Source organism: Cervus elaphus, chromosome 27 (assembly GCF_910594005.1).
Source record: "Cervus elaphus chromosome 27, mCerEla1.1, whole genome shotgun sequence".
NCBI lineage: Eukaryota > Metazoa > Chordata > Mammalia > Artiodactyla > Cervidae > Cervus > Cervus elaphus.
In genome coordinates, this window is record NC_057841.1 from 44489432 (window position 1) to 44511215 (window position 21784).

At 37.1% G+C, this 21784-nt stretch overlaps 1 protein-coding gene across 5 annotated transcripts in view; it reads left to right on the forward strand.

Moving 5' to 3' along the window:
* Positions 1-21784, forward strand: part of ANKRD12 (ankyrin repeat domain 12) — a 93559-nt gene that overhangs the window by 59826 nt on the left and 11949 nt on the right. For 4 of the 5 annotated variants that reach the window (XM_043889387.1, XM_043889388.1, XM_043889390.1 and 1 more), the window contains 2 exons: positions 5424-5571; positions 15992-20682. In XM_043889387.1, coding sequence (XP_043745322.1) covers positions 5424-5571; positions 15992-20682 — 4839 coding nt within the window. Of the gene's footprint in view, positions 1-5423; positions 5572-8566; positions 12301-15991; positions 20683-21784 lie in introns of those variants that run through there. The other variant, XM_043889391.1, reaches the window with a different exon arrangement.

Consider the following 21784-nt stretch of genomic DNA (forward strand, 5'->3'; position numbering starts at 1 on the left):
TTTATATTCTGGGTGTGCTATGTTAAATACTGTGCTCACTTCCCTTTTTAAAAAAAGCATTATTGATAGTTTTTCAAACATGAATACTTTTTCTTCAAATGTTGCATAAAAAGATTTCTTGATTGCTAAATGTAATGTTAAAGAATTATGCCTTATGAGTAAGACATGTTTCTATGAATACAAGTTTCTAAATATGCACATTGCTGCAAAATATTTCCAGAAGCTGACCTTTGAGCTGATGTACTTACAAGGATTCAAACACTATTTCCAGTCTCCTTCCAGAGGGAGACTGGCATGCTGTTTTCAGGAGACCTTTGGTTTTCCTCCTACCAACATGCCTAGGATAGTAGGAGTCATAATTCATAGCTGTTGAGGGCTATTTTCTCCTTATTCTTTACTTGTCCCCAAAGAGGAGGAGGGAAATGAGAGCTACCAAAAGCTCATTTGTGTTTATCTGTACCATATGATTCTCCACCAAAGAATTAGATTTCTTCCAGTGATACTCATGATGACTGCAACCATCCATAAGACATTTCTAAGGTGGGAAAAACAGAAAGATAGTAGTTCTGTCCTAAATTATTCAGAGTAAGAGAAGATTGCTTTTCTTAACGTAGCTTACTAAGAACCTAATCTTTGACCTACCTTTCTCAACTGTATAGTACTTATAATATATGTTCTTATAGTAGCCCTATTCCTGGTTCTGTTTTAGATACCACCTACCATTATTTTCTTCTTGTCTCAACATTTTTACCTACTTCTAATATACTGCCTGCTATTTTAAGCAACTTTGTTAGTTTAAATTCTTTTTAGAATAGTTTTTTGCATGTGAGGATGATCTGTAAAGTATTGATTATTTAGATTTGGGGGTTTTGTAGCATGCTTGAATGAACTAATTGTCCCATCATAGGAATAAATATTTTTAAAATTATTTCCTAATAGGTATAGAAGGCATTCAGCAGCATCAAGATCTTCTATTTTCTCAAGCTAGGACTCTAGCCTAAGGAAATAAGGCTGAAAATGTGGTGCAGGAAATATTTCAATTTGTGAAGATGTTCACTATACCAGTATTTATAATAACTAAAGGTTTTTGCCTTCAGTTACCTTCTCAAAACTCTCAAATGATAGTAAAGTGAGATTTTAAAGAACGTGGACCCACAAGGACAAAGAACAGACGAAACAGGAAACCAGTATTTAGGGAGATAGAAATTTGAGGACTGAGTGGTGACTACATAGAACAGGGTTTGGCAAACTTTCTGTAGAAAGCCAAATAGTAAATTCCTCCTTCCTTCTTCCTCTTGCTCTTTTTCCTGTGTCCTCCTCTATATTTCTCCTTTATCGATTTTTTAAAGTATTTCATAAGAATATAAAAATTATTCTTAGTCAGCAGGCCAGATTTGGCCTACAGACCAAATTTACCAGCTCCTCCTGATTTAAAAAAATCCAAGAAAATTGAAGCCAAAGCCATTTCAGCACAAAATCCCAGAAAAACTGAAGCTCAGCAATTGATGGCTGGGTTCACCTGGAAATGCCTGTTGAATAAGAAAACAAGAGGATTGGATCAAACTGTTTTTGACCCTCATAGCCCTTCTTAACCCTTCACAGCCAGATGCACATCTCCCTGGCAGATTTGATTGAAGGTTTATTTTCTAACAAGTATAAACCATGCTGTCTGTACTGACATACCACAAGAATAGTTGGAAGTAAGGATTAAACGTCAGCTTATTAAGACCTCAGTCAAGCAGAATGGTGACAGTAAGGCGTGAATTGAGAGATTTCTCCATAGAAAAGTGAACTAGCCAAGAGGGGCTCCCATGAAGTGGCCCAGGCATATCACATTAGCCCGAAGTCCATCTATCAGCAAGTCCTACCTAGGCCTGGAAAACTTACAGTAAGTCTTTTAGTTTCTTAGTCTTAAATGTGGACAGCCATTGATCCCCTGACCTTTGAGAAAGGTCTCTGATATGGAAGGTAAAGATCAGAACAGGCAAATGGAAAAATAGGAACTTAGAGGATACAGACCAAGAGAAACTTCAAAAAAAAAACTCATTACCTTCCCCAAAGAGATGAGAGTTTCTTGTAGCCATGAAACAAAAACTGAAGGTTTGCTAAATAAGGAAATTAGCAAATTACAAAAAAAATAAGCTCTTAGAAATTAATAAAATGATAACAGGATGAAAAATAGAGTATTGAAGGTTAAACATAAAGTTGAGAAAACCTCCCAGAAACCAGGAAACAAAAAGACAAAGATCGAGGACGGGAAATGAGAAAAAATAAGATTAATTCAGGAGATCCAGTGTCTTAAAGAGTTCTTAGAAGACAGAATAGTGAAAACACAGGACTTTATCAGATAAATAAAAGCAGGAATTTTCTCAGAACTGATTGAAAGGGCAATTGAATGCTCAGCATGAATGTTAAAAAGACTGAGATAAAAATTCATCATCCTGGGATTTTGGAACCATAGAGGCAAAGGACGTCCTCTAGCTTACAGAGAGAAAAAGCAAATTCTGTGTAAAGGTAAAAAATCAGAATGGTGTCAGACTTTTCAATAACAGCACTAGAAGCTAAAAGATAATGCTCATGCCTTTGAAATTGGAGGGAAAACTATTTTATGTCCAAAGTAAGTATTACTCAAGTGAGGATAGAGTAAAGGTATTTCCTGACATGTAGGAAAAAAATTTCAGATTATTTAACCATTTCTCAAGAATCTCCTGGAGGTAGTATTTCAACAAAATGAGGGAGTAAACCAACAAAGAAGATACGACCTAAAGAATGCAACACAAAACTGAGGAAAGGATGTTTCTAGGATGATAGGATGAAGGAAGATGACAGATGAGGAGCAAATCTAGACAGCAGTGAGTCCATTTTAAAGTAAGTGAGAAGGCTTTGAGAAGGGCTTTAACAGAAACAGTGGTTCTGTGTGGAACTGAAGGGATCTGTGCTTGTAGCAGAATGGGGGATGAGTTAAAGATAAGTATGTAGAACACTGAGCAAATGAAAAATGAAGATAGTTAACTCTGGGATAAAATAACTTGTGTAAGAATGGAAATTTAGTCATGGTATGCTACTTGGTTCAACATTTATATTAGTCATAATACACACAAAATAATATGACTGTCTTGGAAAGTTAGGAGGAGGGGGAATGGTTGTGTATAGGAGTACAGGAGTGGAGTTGGTAAACGAGAGCTGAGTCCCTGTCTTCCATTGTAAGACAGTAGACAACACCTAAAACTGAAAAATACAGAAGGAGCATGCTAGGTGTGATGTGATACTTAAGCATTCGGAGATAAATATCAGGGACAATTGTTTTTCACTAGCACCCTTGGAAAGCTATTTGATCTTATTAAAAAACATGTAATTTGATGAAAATTAATAAATAGGAAAATTAAACATTAACAATTGACATGAGTTATTTGTTTTCTTTTTGTATTCTTAACATTTCAAGTGTTCTGTTTTGATGGTTTATTCTTTCATAGCCTAGAAGCAATTTTTCATTTTTATTTCCCTGTGAATCATTGTTACTCTTAAATACTTTCATTTGTTAGAAATTCCTAATTTGTAGCATCTTGTTTAATGTTGTTTTTTGAGAAAGATGTGATATACCAGAAAACATCATAGTTGTATATTGAGAATACAAAGACAAAGGTTTCGCATAAAGTTTATAGTCTAGGATAAGGGCAGAAACGTGTTAATAAATTATAGTACAGATTTACCTGTGACAGAACACACTCATGTCACTGGAAATAACAGCTCAAAGCAAAAGAGATGTCTATGAAGCAGAATTAATAATACTTCCCACCTGTCCGACGAGGAATATGAGTGAAAAGAACTTCGCTGGTGGCGCTAGTGGTAAAGAATCCTCCTGCCAATGCAGGAGATGCAGGTTCAATCCCTTCGTCAGAAAGATCCCCTGGAGAAGGGACTAGCAACCCACTCCAGTATTCTTGCCTGAATAATCCTATGGACAGAGGAACCTGGTGGGTTACAGTCTGTGGGATCACAAAAATGAAGGACACAAATTAGTGACTAAACAGCAACAATGAATGAAAAACAAGAATCAGTGATGACTCCCATCTTTCTGGCTTCAGTGACTGGGTGTATTTTGGTGCTAGTAACTAAGAATAGAAAAGATAAAAGATAAGGGTGCAAGTTTAATGAGCTCTGGGACCAATTGGTTTCAACATTTGTATTAAAATACAATATATTGAAAGAACACTTGGATATTTGGTTCTGAAGCTGAAGAAGAGGGCTAAGAAAGAATGAGCATGAGAATGAAAATAGATGGATGGATTGCATAATTGTCATCTCATTCGGAGTGGGTGGTGAGCGCTCCAGGGAGATGATGTAGAACAGAGCATCAATCAAGTGAATCAAGGACAGAGCCCTAGGGAAATCACCTGTGGCTTAGATATTCACAGATTTTAGAAGACTCCTTTCACTGGACTGATGGCAACATAATTGTAGGTGGAAGGGTAAAGGGCCAGTAAGAAAGGAGTAGTCAAGGCTGCAAGGATAAACACTGTCCAGGAGCTTGACTGTTAAGGAAAGAAGAGAGGTTTAGGTGGAGGAGAAGAGTATAGGCTTAAACAGTTTCTTTTTTTAAAAGTCTGTTTCTTTATTCCCATTATTGTCTTAAGGCAAAAGAGAAATGAACTGGAAAGATTGGTTTCTAGAAAGGAGTCAAGCAAGAAAGAGGTTTTAATATAGAAAAGAAGTGGAATAGGAAGAAAGAAAGAAACCAAAAAAATGACTAACCAGGCACATTTTGGTTTGTGGAGCCCAAAGCTTATGTAATTTGTGGGGACAAAGTTCTTTAAGAAACAAATGAAAAGCTAGATACAGGGCCATGTAAGGGGACCGGGAATGTCAGAGGCCTTGCATTTTAAGCTTCATTAGTTTTAAGTAAACTCATATCAGTTAGTGATAGTTTACATCCCAGGGAGATGGAGAAAAGAAGATAATTAAAGAGCCTTGGTGTAGGGCTGGTTGCCTTAAACAGGGGAAATACTTCTTTTGAGAATTCCTGTAGCCTGTACACTGCAAGAGGCCAGGGAGCTTGTTACTCTTGTTCATTGATTTATCTGCAGAACTTGATGCAGTCCTTGTTAATAGGTACTCAGTAAATATTTGTCAAATGTTTGATGAAACAGGAAGAAAAATTATGAGATTCAGTGCTAAGACAGCCCAACTTCAATTTTAAGGAGAAAGGGGGGGGGGGGGGGAGGAGCAACTGTCTTTGTAGTAGATGTGATCTGAAGGGGGATGGCAGTGAAAATGGAACTTGAGAGTAATTATGATTTAGAATAGACACTGGGGAAGGAGGCAGAGTAGACGGAGCTGGAGGAGACTATGCGTGTAATCGGGAGAATGGTTGAGATAATGCAGTCTACGAAAGGACTGAGTCTTCCTACTGTTCAATGTTGCAGATTGTGAAACTGCTGCTTCGTCATGGTGGAAATCCTTTTCAAGCTAATAAACATGGGGAGCGTCCAGTGGATGTGGCAGAAACAGAGGAGCTGGAGTTGCTGCTGAAAAGAGAGGTGCCTTTGTCTGATGATGATGAGAGTTACACAGGTTTGTTCTACATGGTCTCCGTTCACGTGTTTACATGCTATTTTAGTAGAATGTCATACTTCTGCTTTGTAACAGAAAAAGCTGTTCAGAATGGTGAGTTCGGTAACCTCAGTCGAGGTCCTGTCTCCACGTCCTCCGTGTAAATGGAGTCCCGATGCTCTTGCCCTATTTCTGTGATTTCTTTTCCCCACAAATTGCTGATGTCAGATTTGAGCCTGTTGTAGACTCTCTCCCCATTAATAGGTACCAGCACTGCTACACACTGCCACTGCTAGCTGTACCACGTCTGAATTCTTTAAATCCTTTTATCAATTAGAGCACTGCTCACCAGACCCTTCCTGGCATTGATGAGTACCTTTGCATTTTTATTTTTGTGTTTAGGTGGTTGAATTCTGGTCATTGTTGTAAAATTGGGGCACAATTTTACAATCACAGTTTTAAAAAAGGGAAGATCTGAGAAGAGTATTTCAGAAAACTTTTGGCATACTCAGAGTTTTTTAAAAAACCGATAAGTAAAAAACATACCTGCTCCAGGACTGGTTTCTGTCGTGGAAGGGGGAAGTAGTTATAAAAGATATTATTAGATCATTTAGCAAGGAATATGGACAGTAGATTAGTGTTGTTTCAGTGTAAATTCATGAAGTTGGCAACTGTGCTGTAACAAAATAATATCTTTATGTCTTGCAAAATACCCTCTGAAGTATATAGGGTAAAGAACCATTATATATGTAAATTACCCTCATATAGTTAAGGAAGAATATGTATTTATACACATATGTTATATATAGAGAGAAAGTATCATGCAAGAAGAGTAAAGCATTAACAATAGGAAAACCTAGGTAAAGTATTTATAATGTTTATTATTTTTTATTTTCTAACTTTTTGTGAGTTGAATTTATTTCCAAATTAAAACTAAAATATAAATTTAGATCTGTTGAAAAGATCTAAAGCTGACAAAGACAGTAGCAGTAGTCATTCCTGGTACCCAGATTATAATTGGGAAATATTTTCTACTAAAAGAAAGCCAAACTTTCTTGGAAAACAATGGATGATGCTAAACTAAGTCTAGGGCAGGAAATATAGAACATCTTGTTATTTCAGATTTCAGATTTTGTCAGAAGGCCTTAGATGGCTTGGAACAGTTCCCCACTGGCCAAAAATGGGAAAGTTTGAGCTTCAATAAGGGTGTTAATTGCAAAGATTGGAAACCCATCGAACATGTTTAAATTCATGAACCTCTCATGGTGAATTTTTAAATTAATTCATGGTCACCAAAGAACCAGTTTGTTATCTTAAAAAATAGGCAAAAAAGGGGGAAAAGTCAATCATTTATTTTGCCTCCATGTTCCTGTATGAACTCTATCACTGGGTAACCTCATTATGATGAGAAGAAATGTTTTCTTATAAGATTAATCCAGCTAAAAGAATGATAAGAGAAACTGACCACTTTGCAACCCCCTGTTGGTTGATGTCCAGGAGCATTGAGGATCAGTAGTTGCCAACATTAAATTAGAAAGAGAATGAAACCCTTGCCTGCCCTCCTGCTAGAGGGACAGTCTGCTCCCCTCCTCAGTCCTCCGGGTCGGATCCTGCTGCCATTGGCAGGAGGGGCCCAGACAGAGAAATGTGCTGAGCTGCACCCAGCATCTTCTCCCAGCTGGATTGTTCGAAAAGAGGGAGGACCTGTAGAAAAAAATAAAAATGACTTAAAACACCATATCAGACTTTAAAAAATGGACAAGACTAAAATTTTAAGTGTGTACTTAATGGGTACTTCTCCAGGGGAATTTTGTACAAAACTCAGTTAAGGTGAATAGCACATAAAAGGTTCAGGATATTGGGTTTTTTAAATACTAAGAAATTCTCAAGATGATAATGTTAGGGGAAACGTCTGGTATGTTTTCAGTAGTTCTGAAAGGGGCCAGCGTAATGATTGTTCCTATATTCCACTTAGGAAAAGATAAAGGCTTCCACTTAACTATCACCCATCCAAAAGGGGGGCTGATTATAAGGAGAATAGACATGGGGGAGGGAGGAATAGAGAGAGACAAACATGTTATTTAAAGGGTTGACAGCAGTGTTTAGTAATGGGAATCGTAGTGATGGGAACTAAAACTATAGGAGGAATTGTAAAGGTGGCAACATTCCTTTTTGTGTATATTTTCTCTCCTTCACCCTCCAATAAATGTAGACTGAAGTGTTTGGTACATAGACATTGCTTAACAAATATTTAATTGGAGGAAGGGGTAATTGGGCCTTAGGGATTATGCCAGAAGCTTCCATTACCCACAAATCTAGAGTCGCTGAACCTGTAGACTGAGTTTATCCATTAAGGAGACTGGTGAGTCTGGGAACACCTGGTCCGGCAACAGCAAGGTCTCCTCGGTGCTTCAGCACGGAGGGGCCATCCATGAGCTCAGAGGACATAGCTGGTGAAGGAAATGGAGATACTAACATGATTATCCCCTAACCCTGTCACTTCTTTAATTTCAAAGTATTTGTGAATCTATCTGCCAGGTGCAAACTGAAAGTCAGTTGAACATCTTTGTGCTGTGTGAAATAAGGATTATAATAACTGAATTACATAGCTTCCATAGGAAAGTAAGAGAATAAGATTTGAAGAAGAGAAACATTTTATATGTTAATTCTCCCACTTATTATGCCTATGGACTTTGTAATCCTCGTCTCTTCAGAAAACAATAGCAGTGAAAAGCAGCTTTGGTTAAAAATCTTTCTGTGAAAAAAAAGTGCTGCAATAAATTTTTCCATGGAAGAAGTTAAGTATTTTATTTGAACTTACATGTTTCATTTGAGTAAAGCACGTCTTTTAGAACGGTTTTTTATTTTTACTGATACTGTTTCATGTGTTCATCAGCTATGTATTGATTTTTCAGCATACTTATTTTCCACATGGTGAATGTGCCTGAATTATTGCTTGATCAAAATCCCTCAAGGAATGATTTAAAAATCATCAGTAAAAATCATCCGTAAGTATCATACAAAGATTTTGAAGTTGCTGAAAAAGACTGATGAAAATACCCAAATTTATTGTTTAATTTACATGAGGTCCTTGTCAGACTAAACATCATCTAATCTAAATTCAGAATGTATTAATATTTAATCGAGTATTAATCTGACTGCCCATAGACATTTGTACATGTAAAGCCTGACAGCATTGTTACTCATTTTGTATGTTATGTCATCCATGTGACAGATACACTTTAAGTGTTGCAAAGTTAGAGAGTATAACTGGCTGTGGATTTCAGAACTTAAATTTGGAGTAGATAAAAAGGCATTCTGTAGGAAACATTTTAGAGTTTGGCTTATCCCATTAGATGTTGTGCTTGGTGACAGCGCTGCTCAGAGGCACTGTTCTACAGTGTCAGGTCCTCAGGACACAGAGCTTGTGCCAGAATATACGCCAGTGCACAGCTTCTTTCATGAGAGAGGAGAATGCTCTGACAAGAGGTGCCTGTCCTGTGAACTCAGAGTGTACTTGTGATGTCACTGATTTTCTCTGATAGAAGCCTGTTGCTTCATCATTTCATCACACATTAGTAATAAACAATGTGCAGGATGGCCCAAGTTCATGAACCTCCCTGAGTAGTCATTTTATGTCATGCACATCAGATATTCATGATATTGTTGCAGGAATTCATGTCCTAGTCAGTACAACTGATTTGCATACAAGTGTATGACACTTAAATCTGCGTAATTCTGTGGTTTTTTTCCCCCTAACCTCTGCCCTTTTTCCACAGTCTTATTCCATATTACCTTCCTGACAGAAATTCTATCTGATAATAGGATTTGCTACAGATATTTGCTTCTTGCTAACCTGCTGAAAGCTGAGTCATATTCAGAGAACCAGACCACGCTCCTGAACCAGAATTACGGTAACGGAGAAGTGGGTGACTCTGTGTCGCATTGCATCCCTCCCCATGCTTTCTGACACTCATTAATTGCCAAAATAGAGATTCTGCTGCAGATTTGCAGACCCTGTTTTATTGCGTAAACAAAGTGCCCAGTGGGTAAAGTTGAAAATGCCAGGCATTGTTAGAAATAATTGTTCACCCTTTCCTTACATTGCTTTGACTGCCAGTAATTTGGCCATATTTATTAAGCCACTGCTGTAAGCTTTGCTCACTTGCATGCTTCAGATTAAGCAAGGAAATACTCCATCATAAGTAGGCAGTCTGTGTTTAGAGTCTACCGTGAGATAGATTAAGAAACTTCCAAAAAGACAGTGATATGTTGTTTCCCTCTGGTGTTCGCTGAGTGCATTTCTGTGTCATAAAATACACAAAATGACCAGTAATTTGAAGCCTTATTTTCTTAATGTTAAAAGATTGTAACTATTCTAAATATATTGTCATATTTGTTAAACTCATATCCTCAGTTTTATATTTCAGGAACTATGAAAATATGACTATTGATTCATGCAAATATGGAATTATAACAGTTAATAAATCAAGAGATACAAAAAACAATTACTTAAGTCAAAATAGACCAGAAATTTTTATTAAATGGATTATGTGATGTTAACAATTTAACTGTAAGTAGGAAGAAGACTCACCTGAGGAAGTTTTAAAACAAGCTTCTTTTAACCTTGGAAGCATAAAGACTACAGGTAGAGGTCACATAGAGTAAGCACTGTACTTGGTGTTCAACGACTTTAATTCTTCACCCATCACTGTGGTATAGGTGCTTACAAGAAATGGAAAGGCATGTGATGTGCAGAGGGCTGAGCATACAGCATAATAGGCAATAAGATATTCTTTAGTGATCAATTAAAAGAAATTCCGTCACCATGTTTTGCATACTCTGCTTTTTCTCCTCTGTTTTGTGATATATATGGTACACTTTATACACAGAGTTCTGATTTTAATTCTTCACACGTTTCTCTAAATATCACCAACTACTTCTACCTGAATCTTAAACAATCAAAAACCTCTATAGTTCTCTTATTTGAAAGCCAATACTTTAAAATCAGTACAGGTTTTATCATGTGTTTTATGTAGATTCATTATATCAACCTAACTCTAAAGCTTAAGAGTTTTAAATTCAAGGTTGAATGTCTTTTTAAAATTTTATATGTCAAATTTTGTTAAGTGTAGAAAAAGGGAAAGAAATTACTATACCTAAATTACCATATTATAAGCATTTGCTCTTTAGTAGTGTCTATAAAAATTGCATAGTTCTATATTTTTTTACTTGCTCATATATCAGGAAAATAAATGGGAAATTGTAACTGCAGCTGGTATGTTGTTTGGATGTCTGCAAATTTATGTTACATAAAATAATAATATCTCTCTTTGAAGTTTATGTAAATATAATCAAGAAATTTTAAGTGTATTTGCCCAACATATATCAAATGGCTTATTGCAAATTCAAAATGAATCGATTTTTTTGTTAAAAATATATTAGCTTGATGGTTTCTCTTATAAACCGCATTTCTACCAGTGCCTAGCAACTTAAAGTGAGTCTGTCACATTATTTTAGTCCTTGAGATATTGCTGAATATTTAAGACTAAAACTCTGAAGGGTACATTTGGGCAGAACTCTTAAAAAAAAGACCTTTGACTTAAAATATTACATATATATATACAAATAAATGAGTTTAGCCTTAGCTATCCTGTTTTACCTACTCATGGTTTAAAGGACCTCCATGTAAAATATATATATATATATATGCGCATATATATATATATATATATACACACACACACGTATTGATGGAATAGCCGAGACTGGGTGATTTTTGTCAGTTTCCTTTAGTGACATCAAATTTTTTGTAGTGATACCAGTCATATTTTCAGAGGGGGACAGTCTTGATTAATTTATACTTTATAGACTTCATTTTTGTGTGACTGATACGTTGGTAGAAAGGAATGTATAATTAAGAGAGTGTACAGAGTGGTGTGGTACTTGGTTTTACTTTTTATGTCAATTTCGCTTTTAGACAGTGTTTTCACCTATTGATTATCCTCTCTTCTCTCCCCAGCTCACCCCTAAATTCTTTGCTGTAACTCCTTTACCTGCACCTGTTACTGTAGAAATACAGTGAAAATATATTCCCATATGGCATACTTACTTCCAAATAAATGTACTAAATAAACATGACTACTTTTTTCCTATACAGTAAAATTAAAATAACTAACCTTTACTTAGGAAAATTGAGGTTTATTTCATTTTAAATTGAGATTTAGAAATGGAGATTTAAAATAAGCTGTATAAAATTACCCAATATTTTATTTTCCTGTCTCTAGACTGCATTTTACAATCAATTTAGGGATATGGAAGCTATAAAGATATGTTTCCTAAAATGCAGGTGTTTTTTTCCTAATGTTACTTTCTTGATTAGAACGTAAGTTATATTTATGTAATCAGGTTCAGTATACTGGTTGTGGTTAGTAGAGTATTGCAGAGCAAAGCAACAACTCAAATATCCCTCCCATTGGAGCCCAGGGGCTCTGAAGTTCAGAGCCAGCTTGTTGCAGGCGCATTCTCAGCAACAGACTGCGGTTAGAGGGACCATGGCGCACACATGCAGGGGACGCCTGCTGTAGAGGTCCTTCATTAAACTGCTGAAGAAACCAGTTTTTCCCTTTATCAGTATGAAAAGAAATCCAGAGAGTTGAGGAAAATCAACTGAAAGACAAACAAGAAGGGCCAAAATGAACAAGCACAACAGTTGATCTGGAGAATGAAAATTACATAGGAAGCAGAAGGGTAAGTTCTCAGTGTGCTTGGAGACGCTGGGATGATGGTGGGGGCAGTCAATCCAATAACTCTAACAGAAAGCCACCTTGAAAAAGTTGGCCAGGAAAGTCCTTGAAATTCAAAGTGTTTATCATTACTGAAAGTAAGCATTCCCTATGGCGTCAAAGAATAAACTGGACATCGCTGAAGATCTAATTTGAAGTCTAAGAGAAGGGCAACACATAAAACATTGAAAAGTGCAGTGGGAATATGAGAAAAATGATTAAAAAAAAAAAAACCATACCCAGCATATCCAGTATTCTTTTTACAAAAAATAATAATTGTTGGGAAGAAAATAATTTTTTTAGTTGAAGATGTCTCTTAACTGAAGAAAGATATTTATAGATGAAAGGGGAATATACAAAGCAAAAAGCATGGAAAGGGAGAACCCCACATCAGGTTATGTCACGACTTCAAGGATAAAGATTGTTTAAAAGTTTACAGACTCCCAGAATCAGTCAGAGTGACTCTGATTTCTTGTTCTTAAAAGCTGTTGTGAGAAGATGGGTGCAGCTTCAGGCTCGACGTTGTATGAAAACTGTTTTGAACCTAGAATTTCATTCGCAACTAAAGTGCAAGGTTAAAAAAGTCTAAGAGGAAAATACAAAGATTCAGATTTTGATGAAAAATTCCCAAGTGACAGCAACGAGCAATTGTCATATTTTAGAACAAAGAGTCAGAGAGGTTTGTGAAGAATTTATCAAGAAAGGAGTAGATTATAGTACACATAGTGTGTGAATTAGATTTTGAAAATTCACCATGTCATGTAAATATCCCCTTCCGTTCTTTTGTTCTTGTAATTTTTTGTTGTTGAAAAAATCACTTGCCTGGTAATTTTTCTCAGAATCTGGATTTTGCTTATTGTATCTCCATGATTTCAATTTCAGGAAAACTATTTTCCAAATAATGCCTTGAGATGTACAAGTGCAACTTTCAAATGTATTGCATTTTTAATCAATTAAGTTTTGTTTTGTTATTTAGCAGTTTTTCACAGATAACAAAATACTTTAATGAAAAATTTAATGCTTTAATGATTGCTTATTTCTTACTCGTCTTCCTCATTTCCCAAAGAAAATTGTTGAAATGATTAAACATAATATTTTTTAAAGGAGCTTTTTTATCAGAAATAATTCAGTAAACTTTTAAATACAAATTCAAATCTAGTAACTAAATAGATAGTAAAGACAAAAAAAGTTGGAACCAAATTGAAAACTGTGTCACATCACGATGACCGTGGCCATTTTCAGTACAGGGGCTTGCGGGTTTGAATTCTTAGGTGAATTTCTCCCTATCCTGAGAGGTGGAGCAAACATGTTTGTTTTTACTACTGCGCCAGAATTCCAAGACCAGCTTTATCCATAATCCTGGGTAAAGTAAATCAGAAAGGTTTAGGACTCCTTAGGGAAAAAAAGGGATTTGAACCTGGTCTGCCAGTGGAATGGCATCACATATGTAGAGTCATCACTGGGGTCCCAGACTTGCCAGCTTTAGGAGAGCATGCAGGGTCCTGATTGGCAGTACTGAGAGCCCACATGCAGAGGAACGAGCCTGGTGGGCAGGTGTAACTCAGTGGCCAGAGCCAGGCTGCCGTCCTCCTCCCGGGGTAACTCCACACTGTCATCACGGTATATCGTGATTACATATTAACTCCATGTAGCATGCAGCCCTTAAAAACAGTAATAAAGAAAATGCAACTTTAAAAGAAAATGTCTGCAACTATTGAATGAAAAAAAGCTGTATATGAAATGGGACATGCTGTGTTTGCGCTGCCTTTTGTTACATTAGTTGTTTTCACACCCTGAAGTCTGCCTGAAGTTCCTAATATCCTTCCCACCCCTTTCAGTGCTGTTGCTGTCGGAAGCCTGCTCCCCTTTCCCACGTACTGACTGGAGAAGGGTACCTGCACCCTTTAGACTAGGTGCCAACAGCCATCTGAGCCATCATCAGGCTGAGTCACTGTTACTCTGCAGAGCTGTGTTCTTTTCATCACATCACACCTCCTGCTGAGCACTCTGTGCCTAGAGAAGCATACTAAATGTTTACTTAAGATTGATTCTAGTGTCTACTTGAGGTGTTAAGGAATATAGAAGGGAAAAAATCATTCCCAGTTTCCAGTTAAACTTACCTAATGAGAAAGAATAGAATAGTTATATACAAACCATAAAACATCCACTCCTTAAAAACTGCAAGGGGAGAAAAGTCCTTAAGAACAAATTGTAAATAAGGTGCCAACAAGGAAAATAACACCTGTCATATAAGTACATATTCTTGTATTTATTTAGTCGAGGAGCAGAACAAATACTACTTCCAAAACAGCTGTTCCCTTTTTTGCACCATAAAGTTCTGCAGTTTGATGCTCTATATTGCAGTATTAAGAACCGGGAATGGAGTCACCTTTACAAGCAGTTGTCATTCTAAAAATGTTCTTTTTTTAAATTCCACATGTCAATAAAACTGTCACTCATTTGGCAGCTAATAGCATTAGAATATTAATACATCTTCTCCACATCTCTCCAGAGCTCTTGTCCAGTGCTCAGAACTTTACAGACACTCTAAAATGCTTCTGCAATTTGAGTTTCCATGTAAAGAATATTTGAGAGCTAGATCACTTTTAGGGGAAACTTGATGTATTCAAATAAATTGATTACCTTTATATTGTTATATATTTAGCCAAAAAAGTGAAGTTTGATGTTCTCTTTTGGTCAGAGTCTTCAGTTTTCTTTTAATTTTACAGGCCTGGGTTTTCTTTGCAGTTGGAGGCTCCATGCATACAACGTACATTTCAGCTAAGAAAAGATGCCCAACTAGGAAGGAAAAAAATCTATAAAAGAGCTAAAGGATAAAGTAGCTTTTTTCAAATTATATATCAGTCTATCTGTTACAATCTTGATGTTGTAATTGGGGGATATATTTCTTTTTTTTTTTTTTTAAACAGGTGGTAAAGCTGACAATCATGTTTCTTGTATAGTTACAACCGTTCACCTTTATTCAAGTTCTGTCCTTATGGGAATCATTTGATCATTTATGCTTTTACTAGTAAAAAAAAAATTCTGAAGCATATAAAATAATCTAATTTTTATTTAATTATAGTTTTTAAGTTAGTGATTGTTAATCTTTTCTGCATCAAAGAATTTTACTTAAATATTCTCTCTCCAGGAAAAAAGAAAATGTACATATATATAAAATTTTACAGAGGACTTCCCTGGTGGTCCATCCTTCCATCCTTCCATCTCAGGGCACTAGTTTGATCCTTGGTTGGGGAACTAAGATCCCACATGCCACATGATGTGGCCACAAAATGGTTTTTTTTATTTTTTACATTAGTAGCCAATGTTTCCCTGAATCCAGCCCTTTGGAGTTTTGAACCTCTTAATTATATTGTTCATACATTTTAATATTAGTTTATATATATATATATAGGATATTCAGTGTATTGTGTGCTTTTACAGGTGTCATGAGGTCTCATTCTGAAGCAGCCTCTGAAGCTTTTCCAGAAAACTGTAGCAGAGCTCTTACTATTTTTTCATTGTATTATTTACATATAAATATGAAATTTTTTCAGAATTGAAGTATTTGCTATATATACTATGTTTTTCTCTCAGTCTTATCTTCCTGACAGTTGTCTCTTGACTAACAGGAGATTTTCTTTTTCATATTCTAGATTCTGAAGAGGCTCAGTCAGTAAATCCTTCCAGCGTTGATGAAAATATTGACTCTGAGACAGAGAAAGACTCTCTCATCTGTGAAAGTAAACAGATAGTTCCCAGTAAAGCACCTCTTCCATCTGCCCTTGATGAGTATGAGTTCAAAGATGATGATGAAGAGGAAATAAATAAAATGATCGATGACAGGCATATTCTTAGGAAAGAACTGCGAAAAGAGAACGAATCTGAAGTAGAAAAGAATAGTTTATTTGCAAAACAGGAAAAAGCTTTCTATCCTAAATCATTTAAAAGTAAAAAACAAAAGCCATCTAGGGTTTTATATTCAAGTTCTGAAAGTTCAGATGAAGAAATTCTTCAGAACAAAAAGTGTTCTGCTCCATGTTCTGTCCCTGAAACATCAAATTCTGATATTCAAACCAAAAAGGAATATGGAGTTTCAAATGAACACAAACAGAAAGGCAAAGTTAAAAGAAAATTAAAGAACCAGAACAAAAATAAAGAGAACCAAGAGCTGAAGCAAGAAAAAGAGGGGAAAGAAAATACCAGAGTAACAAACTTGACAGTTAATACTACACTAGATTGTTCAGATAAGACCAGAGACGAGGGGAATTTTAGGAAATCTTTTAGCCCGAAAGATGATACTTCATTACATTTATTTCATATTTCCAGTGGTAAATCTCCCAAACATTCTTGTGGACTCAGTGAAAAGCAGACAACACCACTAAAACAAGAACATTCTAAAACCTGTTTATCACCAGGAAGTTCTGAAATGTCATTACAGCCTGATCTTGTTCGGTATGATAATATAGAATCTGAATTCTTGCCAGAAAGTTCAAGTGTAAAATCTTTTAAACATAAGGAAAAAAACAAACATCATAAAGATTTCCACTTAGAATTTGGTGAAAAGTCAAATGCCAAAATAAAAGATGATGATCACAGTCCAACATTTGAAAATTCAGATTGCACACTGAAAAAAATGGATAAAGAGGGTAAAACATTAAAAAAACATAAGTTAAAACATAAAGAAAGAGAAAAAGAAAAGCATAAAAAAGAAATTGAAGGTGAAAAGGAAAAATACAAAAGTAGGGATGGTACTAAAGAGCTGCAACGTAGTGTGGAATTTGATAGAGAGTTTTGGAAAGAGAATTTTTTTAAAAGTGATGAAACCGAAGATCTATTTTTAAGTATGGAACATGAGTCCCTAACATTAGAAAAAAAGTCAAAGTTGGAGAAAAACATTAAAGATGATAAATCAACCAAGGAAAAGCATATCTCCAAAGAGAGAAACTTTAAAGAAGAACGGGAAAAGATTAAAAAGGAAAGTGAGAAATCTTTTAGGGAGGAAAAAATAAAAGATTTAAAAGATGAGAGAGAGAATGTACTTACAGATAAAGAAACAGAATTCAGCTCTTTAGGTGTAAGTGCCACTGAAGAGACTATAGGGTTACATTCAGTGGAAAAGGAAATAGAAATTGAAAAGCATATGAAAGAAAGTAAGGAAAAATCTGAGAAACGATTTCAGACCAAAGATAAGGACATTGAGAGGGCTGACAGAAAAAATTCTGAAAAAGAGAAGAAGATAAAACATGAGCATAAGTCAGAGAAAGACAGATTAGATCCTAGTGAATGTGTCGACAGAATAAAAGAAAAGGACAAGCTATATTCACACCACACAGAAAAATGCCATAGAGAAGGTGAGAAGCTAAAAAACATTACTACTGTTAAAAAAAACGATGACCGAGATAAAAGTAGAGAAAAGATGGATAGGAAACATGACAAAGAAAAACCTGAGAAGGAGAGACATCCAGCAGACAGCAAAGAGAAGCACTTGATGGAAAAAAAAAACAAGCCATCAGATAATAGTGACTATACTAAATCAGAAAAAAGCAAAAATAAAGAAAAAGATAGGGAGGTAGATAAAAAGGACAAATCTAGAGACAGTGTAAATATAAGTAATTCCAAACACTTCCAGGAAGAGAGAAAGTCAAGTATAACAGACAGTAGTAAAGCACAACATGAAAAAACTTTCTCTCTCAAAGAAAAAACAAAAGATGAACCTTTGAGAACTCCTGATGGAAAAGAAAAAGATAAAAAAGATAAAGATATAGATAGATACAAAGAACGAGACAAACATAAGGATAAAATTCAACTGAGTAGTTCACTCAAACTAAAATCCGAAGGAGATAAGCCTAAACCTAAGTCATCACCAGCATCAAAAGATACTCGGCCCAAAGAAAAGAGGCTCGTGAATGACGACTTAATGCAGACCAGCTTTGAACGGATGCTAAGCCTTAAAGACCTGGAAATAGAGCAGTGGCACAGAAAACACAAGGAAAAGATTAAACAAAAAGAAAAGGAACGGTTGAGAAATCGCAATTGTTTAGAACTTAAAGTAAAAGATAAAGAAAAAACAAAGCATGCACTAGCTGAGTCCAAAAATAAAGAACTTACTAGGTCAAAGAGTTCTGAGTTGACTGATACTTACACTAAGGAGAAACACTGTAAAGATGCTGTAAGTAACAGATCCCAATCTGTGGACACAAAAAATACGACGAGTTTAGGCAAGTCATCCTTTGTTTCAGATAATAGCTTGAACAGGTCTCCTAGATCAGAAAGTGAAAAGCCAGGTCTCAGCTCCAGGTCTGTCTCCATGATTTCAGTGGCTAGCTCAGAAGATTCCTGCCTTACTACTATGACAACCCCAAGGCCTCCAATTGAGTATGACTCAGACTTTATGTTAGAGGGTTCGGATTCCCAAATGTCTTTTTCCCAGTCACCGTTTTTGCCAGTTGCCAAATCTCCTGCCCTTCATGACAGGGAGCTGGATAGCCTGACTGACCTATCAGAACGGATTAAAGCATCGTATGCTAGCAGGCTTCTGACCTCCCATCTCCGGGCATCTTCTGTTGAAGATGCTAAACTAGTTACAAATGAAGGGAGATCAGCTGCAGAAGCCCGAAGATGTAGCATGCCCTCTGTCATTTGTGAGCATACAAAGCAATTTCAAACAATATCAGAAGAGAGCAGTCAAGATGGCTCAGCTGTGCCAAGAGAGATTTGTCCTTCTCCCAAATCTGAGGTTTCCTCCAATGTGCCTGAAAGAGAACTTTTGAGCATTAATGTACATTCCAGTTTTGCAGCCTCTCCAACTAGATCTGTAAACAGCAAATATAATTCTACTGATACAAATGTCATCAAGGGCACTGCTCCCATGGGCACGCTGATGGGCAGTCCTGTGCACTTAGAGCCGTCTAATCAGGTTGGTGTGATCCAAACTAAGTCATGGGAGATGGAGTCGTTAAACACCGGAGACTTTAGCTGCCCAAATTCTGCTGCACCTGATCAAGATTCTTCTGTTCAGGGTTTTTGTAATCCTGAAAACAAAGTATTGAGAGAACAGAATATTGACTTTGTGTCCGTGCACCAGACTGAATTGCCAGGAAACACTTGTGCTCAGGATCCAGCATCCTTTCTCCCTTCACAGCAACCTTGCTCTTCTCACAGCCAGTCACTTTCAGATGGTGAATCTATTTCCAGACATACTTCTTTGTCCTATGTCACCACTCAAGAACCAGGTATTCTGCAGCAGAAGAATGCAATTCAAATGATCAGTTCTGTTTTGGATACTGATACTGAACCTACAAAAGATACAGAAAATACTTTTGTCCTAACAGACGTTCAGAAGACAGATGCCTTTGTCCCAGTGTACTCTGAAAGCATTGTTGAAGAAGCAGCACCAAATTTTGAGAAAGCTAGTGCTTTGCCAGTATTGCCATCAGAAAAGGACTTTAATGGAAGTGACGCGTCTTCCCAGCCAAATCCTCATTACACATTTAGCAAGCTAATGTTTAAGTCTTCCAGTGGCCATGAGGCTGAAAAAAGCACTTCTGATATTCAGGATACTTCACATGAAAAAGAAAACAAACTGGAGAGTTTGGTTTTGACTCATTTGAACGATAAGTGTGATTCTGATTTATGTGAAATGAATGCAGGGGTGCCAAAAGGAAACCTGAGTGAACCAGATAATCCAAAACATTGTCCTGAAAGTGAGAAATGTTTGCTTTCCATCGAGGATGAGGAGTCACAACAGAGTACTTTATCGAGTCTAGAGAACCATCCACAGCCGTCGGCTCCACCAGAAATGCATAAATACGGACACTTAGTTAAAGTAGAACTAGAGGAAAGTGCTGAAGACGATAAACCTGAAAACCAGATCCCTCAAAGGATGACCAGAAACAAAGGAAACACAGGAGCCAGTCAAAGCAAGCAGCTTCTGGCCAGCTGTGCACTGTTACCAGACAAAGACAGTGAATCTGCATCCCCTCGAGGAAGAATAAGATTAACTGAGGAGGACGACCCTCAGATTCACCACCCGCGGAAAAGGAAAGTGTCCCGGGTACCTCAGCCCGTGCAAGTGAGTCCCTCGCTGCTGCAAGCAAAAGAGAAAACCCAGCAGTCCCTGGCCGCCATTGTGGACTCACTGAAGCTCGATGAGATCCAGCCATACAGCTCAGAGCGCGCAAATCCCTATTTTGAATACTTGCACATAAGAAAAAAGATTGAAGAAAAGCGCAAGTTGTTATGTAGTGTGATCCCTCAGGCACCTCAGTATTATGATGAATATGTGACGTTTAATGGGTCGTATCTCCTGGATGGAAACCCCTTAAGCAAGATCTGCATACCCACAGTAAGTAGCCTCACTTGACATACACTTGCAGCCCCATTGGTAGGAATGTGATGGAGGTCACATGTGTAGTCTTCAGTTTTCTAGTAACCACATTTTAATGGGGGCTTCCCTGATAGCTCGGTTGTTAAAGAATCCACCTGCAATGCAGGAGATCCCAGTTTGATTCCTGGGTTGGGAAGATCCGCTGGAGAAGGGATAGGCTACCCACGCCAGTATTCTTGGGCTTCCCTGGTGGCTCAGCTGGTAAAGAATCCACCTGAATTGCGGGAGACCAGGGTTCAGTCCCTGGGTTGGGAAGATCCCCTGGAGAAGGGAAAGGCTATCCACTCCAGTATTCTGGCCTGGAGAATTCCATGGACTGTATAGTCCATGGGGTTGCAAAGAGCCAGAGACGACTGAGTGATTTGATTTTTGACATTTTAAAGAGTAAAAGGAGATGGGTGAAATTAATATTTCACTCAATATATCCACAATTCTATGTGAAAATACAATCAGTATAGAAAAGCTTTTGAGATAGTCTACATAGGTATTTTTTTTGGTGCTGAGTATTTGAAACCAGGCTGGCTTGTAGTACGTCTGAGTTCAGACCAGCCACGAATCAGTCAGTGCTCAGGAGTCATGTGTGGTCTGTGCTGCCTTACTGAACAGCACTGCTCCTTGGTATTTTGTTTCTTACCTGCTGCTGCTTTCAACCCTAAGGAGTTAATGCTTTTATTTCTCTGAAGGGTAACTCCTTTCCTTGTCCTTTTGATTCCATTCCCTCCAGCCTTCTTTGGAACCTTCCTCTATGAGAACACTTCTTACTACTGTATTTTTACAGTTTCTCTTTTCACTGGCCATTACCCATCCACTGAACATATTTAGGTCTCCTTCATCCTGGGGAGAAAAAAGTTACCCTTGCTTGTGGCACTTGGTCATGCCTAGTGAGCGATCTCACACCGCACCTTGGAGAGTGGTCTGTGCCCAACATCCCCTCTGTGTCACTTCCTGTTCATCCAGTCACTGTGTGTGCACTGGCAGAGATCCCCTATGAGCTCCAAATTGACTCACTGACCTCTCCCTTTTTCTTTCTACTTGCTCTCTCTCACATTCAACTTCATGA